The sequence below is a fragment of the Solanum tuberosum genome, unplaced genomic scaffold (assembly GCF_000226075.1).
Source record: "Solanum tuberosum cultivar DM 1-3 516 R44 unplaced genomic scaffold, SolTub_3.0 scf00078, whole genome shotgun sequence".
NCBI lineage: Eukaryota > Viridiplantae > Streptophyta > Magnoliopsida > Solanales > Solanaceae > Solanum > Solanum tuberosum.
The window spans coordinates 63,501-72,537 of record NW_006239005.1 but is presented as its reverse complement, the minus strand read 5'-3'; the positions used below and the strand labels follow the sequence as shown (position 1 = coordinate 72,537).

Genomic DNA, 9,037 nt, shown 5'->3' with positions numbered 1-9,037 from the left:
TTTATTTTATAAACATCTTCTTATCGGGTAAACTGAAAATCAAACCATTAAGGACCAAAATCGATAAAAATGTCTTATTAATTTGGTTATACACACCCCTAGGTAATAGGATTCTCAAATATGTAGTTGAAAATTCGATAATAGGTCAGGGCGTCATTTGGCCATGTCTCTTTAAATTTTCAATAAAATAATAGTTGGCCCTAATAATGTTAGGACACATGTCCTTACACCCGTGCTGTTGATGGACCCCAAAAGCAGCCGGAAGGAAAAATCACACTCGGCGCACTTGAGCAACTTTGGTGGTTGCACTCTCACCTGATTTTTGCGTCCTCTCTCTCTCATCTTTGCTACCCCAGAAGATGAACCCTACTAAATTTTCATTTTTTTTTATTTTCATGTAATCCTTTTACAGTCTCAGATCCTTAAAGTTTTCTTGAATTTGTTCTTGCTACCTGTTTGATTTTCCCTCAAAGTTTCAAACTTTAAGGCAATTTCAACAGCAAGATTCCCTTTTTTGAGGTAAGGGAGTTAAAGGTTGTTCTTTTTTTATTTATTGGAACTTAATCTGTTGGATGTTCTTGATTTTTAGATGGGTTTTGGTTGTTAAGGTGTTTGATTTGCTCAAACCAAAAATAAATAAATTATTTCTTGAAGTAAGGGAGTAAAACAGCAGGGTATCTCTTCTGATTGGAAACTGATAAGTTCATTGTTTTTTTGGGATGTGTATTGAGTTGTTTAGGGGTTTGATTAAGTTTCCAGTTTTAAGGCTGTTTGAGTACAAATTTCCCCCTTGTTGAGGTAAAGGATTATAGGGTTTTCCTTTGAATTGTGTCTGAGAAGTTTTTGTATGGGTTTTGGGTTTCTGTAGGCATATATTCTTGAATTTGATGGAGGGTTTCAGTTGTATCTGAGAAGTTTCTGTTTGGATTTTTGGTTGCTGTAGGCATATTGCTTGAATTTGATAAAGGTTGTCAATTGTATGTGAGAAGTTTCTGTTTGGATTTTGGGTTGTTGTAGGCATATTTTCTTGAATTAGATAAAGGGATTTTGCTTGTATCTGAGATTGATTTTTTGAATTAGGTTTTTGTGATGGTATAAATATGATGGAGAAACTTGTTCATCTAGTTGCTAGAAATAAAGTGTTAATTTGGAGTTAAAATGGATCGAAATTGATCAAGAAAACGTTGTGCTTGGAATTTGAACTTAGACTCTCTCTAGGTATTAGTGTGTTGTAGTAGTAGACACTTGGTTTGTTGTGCTTCAATGGATGACATCGAGGATAATGGGAGATATCCACCCAACCCTTATGGCATGAACCAGGGTTATGAGTCATCCAATCGCCAGAAGCTTCCTGTTCACGACACTTCTTATTCAAGGCATGTCGACAATCAGTATGTGGAGGAGGCGGATGATGATGAAGAAGTTGATGATGAAGAAGTTGATGGCGAAGAAGAAGAAGAAGATGATGATGGCGAAGAAAATGGTGTCCAGCGGATAGGGAAAGATGTGTTTGATGACGATGATGATGATGATGATGAGTATGGTGATTCGCAGAGGCATCAAAAGAAGAGGAAGTTAAAGAGCTTGTTATCAAGTTATGAGTTTGCACCTCGAGTACCACCACCATCTACTACAGCTGCAACCGCTCCTAAGCCTTCGTTTGGTGGTAGGAATCCACTTTCAGATTGGTCTGAACATGAGACATTTATTTTGCTTGATGCATGGGGTACTAGGTTTGTTCGACATGGGAGGAAGAGTCTTCGATCAGAGGAATGGCAAGAAGTTGCAGAGAGAGTGTCACGGGGGTCCAAACTTGAGAGGACAGACACCCAATGTCGTAACCGTTTGGATACTCTGAAAAAGAAATACAAAAAGGAGAAGATGAAGTTTGCAGAGACTAGCAGTACCACTAGCAAGTGGGTGTACTTCAAAAAGATGGACATGTTACTAACATCAACTCCCCAGAAAACTGGTGTTTCATGTGGAATGGACTCTGGAGAGTATGTTTTCATGAGCCCAAAAACTTATCTGAATCGTGCTAATGGCTTGGATGAGATGAGGGACAGTCCTGCTAACTCAGAATCTGCTGATGGTTCAGAGGATCTTCCACCAAAAAGATCAAGAAATGTACAACCAGGTGGGAATGGGAATGGACATTCTTTCAAATTAATTGCAGATTCTATCCATAAATTTAGTGAGATATATGTGAAGATTGAGAATAGCAAGAGACAGCAAATGATGGAACTGGAGAAAATGAGGATGGACTTCCACAGAGAATTGGAACTCCAAAAGAGGCAGATTATGGAGAGAGCTCAGGCAGAAATTGCAAGAATACGTCAAGGAAATGATGAAGAGAACGACTTGTCTGCTGAAAATGTTAGTGGATGATTAGCCAGATTATCTCTCTATTCGTTCTATGTTGGCTATTTTCCATTGTTGTATTATATCTTTTTAGTTTCTCACCATTGATGGCTATATGCAAGACAACTTAATGTGATGTAAGAATGTATCTGGATGTAGTTTCAGCAGTCAATAATAACATTATGGAGATCACAACTGCAGGAATTGTCTGTTAACCTAATCCACTCTTGTCCAATACTCTATAGCTGTTTAGTGGTTTAGAACTTACTCGAGTTCAATCACAGAGACCATCAGAATTTTCTCAAGATATTGGAATTAAAGTTCTGGTAAGAGGAGGCAGCAAAGCCAGTGGGTGCGACTTCCATGGGCAGCGATGAATCCATGATTTAGAGTTGATAGGTTTTGGTCTTAATATCCAGTCATTTTGTGTGTGTATTGTATGAGCTAAACACCTTGGTGAATATTCACAGGAAAACCAAAGAAAAAATAGAGAAGCCATTTGTGATGTTTCATCATATATTAGGCTCATCTGTTGAGCTTGATGTACAAACTCTACCACAAGTAACTTCACTTTTTGAGCAAACAAAGCAATGTCTGCTCATTTCACATTTTTCATTAATGTTATGTTTAGATCATCCTCCATACTACAACATACTAACACTAGTATGTGCTGCTATTTTCCATCTAAAGGCTTCTGGTGGTTATAACAGAAGCTGCAATTGGAGACATTTCTAACTGTAACCACACACCTATCAACAAGATATTCGAAATATTACAGTAAATTCAAAGTGAGTGTTTTTATATACAATTGTTACATGTATTCCCAATATCAAAAATATTGCCTTCAATATCCTCAAAAGGACAGACTTTCCCTGGTGAACATAACTTAAAGAGTTCCCTGTAACGTTAGTACATTTAAGCAACTTATCAAAAAAGATTGTTCCATTTAAGCATTCCTTGGTGATACCCACACAACATATGGTAGCTCTCTTGATAAGAGATTTGTGGCAATTGGTCAGCTTGTTATATGTTGAGACAATAAGACCTGGCATGCATCCCAATTGACAATATCTGTATCAATAGTTGAACCCTCAAGACGGATAAGGCCAGCGTCTTCATCCTTGCGCAATAGTTGTGTAAAACAAGAATAACTTTGGTTTCAAACTGGTGGCTATGCCTAAATATACATGAGTTTCAGTATGGTGATGCAGTGTTGCTGGCTTCAAGGGACTATTATGCACTGTATAATGCACATAGTTTTGCAGTTTGGATGATGAGGAAAATTCTACACCAGATGCAACAATTATGGCAGCCAACACCAGTGGGTTATCCTGCAAAAGAAATACATCATATTATTTTCTTGATCTGACAACAAAATCAATGGCATTTCCATTTCAGTTTAATACAAATTGCACACAAGGGTAACATCCCACCAGCATAGATTAGAGAACCATGGCAAAAAGACTGGCATTCAGTATCAGAAGTATGAACTGGGAAAATATAAGGACCTGCACTCTAGTTTTGGCGAAATGAAATAGACCTTCCTTCTGGTTGAGAAAGACAGACACCTCCATGACTTAACAGTGGAAGTGGAACAAAATAATGTTGTCATTGAGAAACCTTTTACTAGTTTACCCATCATTTATCCAAGTATCTTTCGAAAGAAATAGATTCAGTTGATAAGCATCTTCCAGCTTAAGAAACATAATACCTAAGTATCAGTGGTGAAGCTCTAAGCCAACCAAGGCATGGATAAAAAGATACCACCCAGCTACATCCCCCACCTTGATTTAAACCTGCTCTTCATTTCTTTCGTCCATTTTGTTTCCTCTCCTTTCTTTCTGTTCTCACTTTCATCTTTTCCTCTTGTTTCATTTTCTCTCTTTTTATCCCTTTTCACATCATATTTGTTCCTCCACTGTCTTCCCTTCATTCTATGAATGTTCCCAATTCAGTAACAGCCACTACCATTAGCAACACCAAGTGGTAACTCTTCATGATCTCCCATCATTAATGAACCCCTTTGAGAGACCTGCACTTCTGGCAAAAAAGTTACAAGCGGAGTAGGTTTTTGTTTTTTTTCAATTTATGCTGAGCTAAAGGTAATTAGTCCTATCATGTACTCTCTCCAAATGATATAATTTTGATTTTCTTTGTTCTCTTAGAGTCATTTACCAGCTGAAGAAAGAAGAGGAACAGGGAAGTCTACCAAGTTATACATCTCTAAGGTGGTTAGCAATATCTCGACAAATTTTGATGGCATCATCAACCCTAAACCATGTCCAACTGGAGCTTAGTTTATCATATAAATTCAATTAAAATAATTAACTTTCCAAAAATAATCAATTAACACATTAAATTAGAGCAAAGATGTCTGTCAATTTCTCATATCAAGTAGATGTTTGTCATTTTCAAACCTAAAGAGGGCGTGTACAAATGGTCCTGAAATTTAACCCAGATGATAATACAAACAGCTATGTAACACAAAGAGAATGACTGAGAAAAGCAATGCCTTTTAGGTAAAGACATTTATCTCAAGGATAGATAAACAACACTTCACCAAAATGCACATAAATAATAGAGTTTACTTGAATTACCAAAATGATATAGTTAAGTATTGCAATTTGTCTTATATTTGGTTCTGAGAAACTGCATAAAGAGGGTATAAATAATCTAAATTAATTTAAAAAATAAGGTTAACACACCAGAACATAATAAAATACTAACTAAACCAACGTAAAATATTAGAAATAGAACAGTAAAAACCTAAGATGTCTTAAATATACAACAAAAATAATTTGTTCAAAGCAAATAAAGCTTTAGGTAAAAACATTGAAGTGTTGTTTTCATAATTTCACATTTAAAGTTTACATATTGATCTTTTTTGATGACTAAAGTTTACATATTGATCTTCGAGAATTTCTATTTCAAAAAGCTCATTTCCTTGGATTATTTATCACACCTCCCCACCATAATTTTAATCTATTATATTGGGACAAAAGGGTTTTTTGGATGAACCATCATGAATTTATACTTTTTTTATTGGTAAAATCATCCCAACCATACCTTTTGGCAACCGAAAAGAAGATGAGCTGGATGAGTGATCTTGATGCCTCCTAATCCTGTCTCATTCTAGACCCGAAATTGGAGTGGACCAAAAGGTTACTGGAGAATTTCACTTGTAGGAAGCAATAGTTAAACCCTGGTCATTTTGAGAGAGGAGAAAGGGAGGGTAGACAATCCTTGACATTTGAAATTTCTCAACATGATTATGAGTAAATTGATCACAGGAGCTCGCTAGCTTCAGAAACTGCAGCAAGAAGGGTCACAATGATCTATTTAACCGACAGAAGGGCAAGGATTGCTAGCTCCAGCCTCCATGTAGCCACAGGGGTCAAGTAAGGAAAAAAATGAACTTCATTGAATCTTTGAGGAACACCAAAGCCCATATAAAATAGTTTTTGGCACACTCTAAGGAGATAGAAAGAGCAGATGTTAAATATCCAGGAGCACAAAGCAGTGGAATTCTGGTGAAAAATATCCGATGCAGAGGACAAGTGAAACATACCTTCTCCCCATTCCTCCTTCCCAAAGGAATTTTTTATATAAGGCCAGAACCACAGTTTCTCAAAGCAAGTTCTCACTTCTTAGAACAAAGGAACTACCAACAGGTAGAAGAAACACTCGCTAATGGAAATTTTGTAACTCACGTACCCACAGACAGAATTAGATATATTTACGACAGAGAGAATCATGAAACAAAAGGAAACTGATCAGGTCCAACTGCCAAAAGCTAACCATCCTTCGTCTTTTGTTACAGGGTGCTGCCAAGCTTAATTCCACTCAGTGATTTGAGAAAACAGGAGGAAGATTCCGTGCGCATGGTAATATGTGTACTGAACATACCACTTCAAACCCTTACCCCAAAGTGAAAATTCAATCATATATCTGCAGAAGCCAACACCAGCATCCAGCAGGGAGAATAACCAAAATGCTGCAATTATTTGCCACTCAATTTTACTAGAGCATCCTAAAACCATACATAAAGCTGCGTATATTGCCAGGCCAAGATGATTTAAACGGTTCCCATGTACTAAATAGTGTAAATAATGAAAAGCACTAACTAGAAGAATCTCCCATACCAAAGCTCCCTCATGAAGTCTGACATGTACCATCCTCATCAACATGACCGACTGCTTCAAGTATTGACGAGTATGTAATAAGATCATATTCAAAAGCATTGGCACGCATCTCTTTCATCAGTCTTGCAGCTTCCTCGAACATCCCAGCACGACTTAGGCAACCAAGAATGGTGTTGTAAGAGACAGCATCAGGTTTAATTGTTGAATTTTTCATTTTTGTAAACATCTCGATCGCTCGCTGTGGGTCACCAGTCTTGGCCAAACCATTTAGTATTATGTTAAATGAGTTTAAGTCGGGAGCACAACCATTTTCTTCCATACTACGAAACATGGAAAAAGCCTCATCTAGCATACCTGACCTCACCAGCCCGGACATGAGTGCATTGTGTGCATATACATCCGGAGAACATCCCAGCTTTTGCATCTCATTGAAAAGATTGACAGCCTCAGTCAAACGGCCACATTTCCCGAAGTGCTTTATCATTACAGCATATACCCGAGAACTGCTAGATCCACAACTCTCTTTTAGTTCTTGAAACAACTCATTTGCAGCTTCATAGCGTTTTGCTTTTCCAAGGCTATTGATCAAGCTGCAATAGGCAGCTGGACAAGGAGGAAAGCACTTCTCGTCCATCTCCTCAAGCAAAGCTAAGGCTTTTTCAACTCTATTTTTCTTGCAATACCCATCAATAAGTATTGAATAAGTAAAAGAGCTTGGAGCAACACCATTTGCTTTCATTCTATCAAACCAAGATGAAACCTCGGATATAGGCGCTTTCGACTCAAACAGGGATTTTATAACAGTATTATATGTCACAACATTCGGTTTACAGTTTAATGACTCCATTTCATTAAACAATTTAAAAGCATCACCTATACGTCCTCCCCTTCCTAGAAGGTTTATCACATTGTTTATCAACACAACATCCGGCTTACATCCCTCTTTTAGCATGGACAGAAATATAGAATACGCGTCCTCGATTCTACCAGCTTTACCAAGCCCTCTTATCAATTCAGTGTAAGTATACACAGTTGGGGCACAAGCATTCTTCTTCATCTCATTGACTAATGCTAAAGCCATTTCGACCCTACCCATTTTGAAGTAAACTGCTAACAAGGTTGTATATATCTTTGCAGTGGGATGTAAACCATTGTCCTTCATTTCATCAAATAACCTAATAGCAGAATCATCACGACCTAACTTTGCATAGGATGATATAAGAGCACTGTAGGTTACTGTATCAGGGAAACAGTTGCCCTCATTACACATTTCACTGTAAAGCTCATGAACTTTTTCATGTTGGCCCTCTTGCATCAGCATCAAAATAATGGAATTGTAAGTGGTTGCAGTTGGCTTGCACTTGCGACCTTTAATCTGGTAAAATATTGATAGTGCTTTGTTTACCATTTTTGCCCTGCCAAAAATTCTCACAGTCTCGGAGAGATCGGCAGGAGTAATAACACATGTACTCCGTGCCATTTCTTGCACTGTCTTCCACATTTCACCTGTCAGCCCAGCTTCTTCAAGACATCGAATCAAAGTCAGGTAAGTAGTAGAATCATGTTCAAAGTTCCTCCTTTTACCAGCCCACTTAAAAAACTGAATTTTCACACTGACCTCCATGTCTATTTTCATAACCTCTCGAACCAATTCATTGTCTACTTTCAACTTTAGCACCTCCAATGCCTTTTCAGCATCAGGACCCCACTTAAATATCTTCAGAATCCTGATGAACCTCTCATCCAATATCCTTACAGAACCCCTTCTTAAGGGTGGTCTCTTCTCTTGGATGCCTTCTGTTTCGGCCTTAGGCCTTGAGATTTCAAACATTTTAACAATATCACTTTCTGCAACATAAACAAAAAAAAGGCTATTACCATTCACTATCTTTGTGCATTTGGGGAAAAAGAGGTTTTTTTTTCTACAAGTTATACATGCCATGAAAAATCCCAGTATGTGCATCACATAGTAGCTTCAAATTTTCCAGGGCAATCAAAAAATATACCAAAGTTGGAATCTAATAGAACATTGATCTATTTTTATGCATCCTAAAACTATATACAACTCTTTCCTGAATCAACAAACAAAATGAATAATATAGTTCACACGAAGAAGTAGAAGCAACACACTCACCTGTCTGCTTAATTCTCTGACATAAACAAGAAAATGTGGATATACTTCTCCTTGAACAAACAGTTCCTATCATCATTGTAACTTCAACTTGAAGAAGCAAGTATGCTTCCCACAATCAATACCTAAAACAATATTCGCTAAAAATCATGAGCAATCAACTCGACATAGAAGAAGAGAAGTGCATCTAGCAGTCGGCAGATGCCTCTGACCGTAACTCTCTCTATATATAAAAATTAGGCTTGCTATACACTACTCTCAGACAAAAAAAAAAGATAATGGGTGCAGCGATATTTTTCCAGCTACCTTGAAATTCAATTTATAGGCAGGTGGTGGTGGTATCGTGGCGGTAACGCGGCCGCTAGATTGGGCGGGAGTGGTGGTAACGCCGCCGCTAGATTAG

General features: G+C 37.6%; 2 protein-coding genes across 6 annotated transcripts; one reads left to right on the top strand and one right to left on the bottom strand.

Moving 5' to 3' along the window:
- The first annotated feature begins 262 nt into the window (after nucleotides 1-262).
- LOC102602483 (trihelix transcription factor ASIL1-like) lies at nucleotides 263-2,598 on the top strand. Its single transcript, XM_006346518.2, has one exon. It carries the CDS (start codon nucleotides 1,264-1,266, stop codon nucleotides 2,386-2,388), a length of 1,125 nt encoding a protein of 374 aa, XP_006346580.1. The 5' UTR covers nucleotides 263-1,263; the 3' UTR covers nucleotides 2,389-2,598.
- Nucleotides 2,599-3,113: 515 nt separating this feature from the next.
- LOC102601708 (pentatricopeptide repeat-containing protein At3g16010) lies at nucleotides 3,114-9,031 on the bottom strand. Of its 5 annotated transcripts, none has more exons than XR_001473350.1 (4): nucleotides 8,638-9,031; nucleotides 5,428-8,351; nucleotides 4,073-4,393; nucleotides 3,114-3,692 (listed from the first exon to the last, which is right to left on the bottom strand). XR_001473350.1 is itself a non-coding variant. In XM_006346517.1 (3 exons), exons 1-2 carry the CDS (start codon nucleotides 8,711-8,713, stop codon nucleotides 6,514-6,516), a joined length of 1,914 nt encoding a protein of 637 aa, XP_006346579.1. In that variant the 5' UTR covers nucleotides 8,714-9,031; the 3' UTR covers nucleotides 3,114-3,692; nucleotides 6,504-6,513. The 5 variants fall into 5 exon arrangements, 1 of the variants encoding a protein (XP_006346579.1); XR_001473351.1 differs by lacking the exon at nucleotides 4,073-4,393 and having other exon boundaries at nucleotides 5,428-6,022; nucleotides 6,160-8,351; XR_367243.1 differs by lacking the exon at nucleotides 4,073-4,393 and having other exon boundaries at nucleotides 8,638-8,759; nucleotides 8,941-9,031.
- Nucleotides 9,032-9,037: the final 6 nt, after the last annotated feature.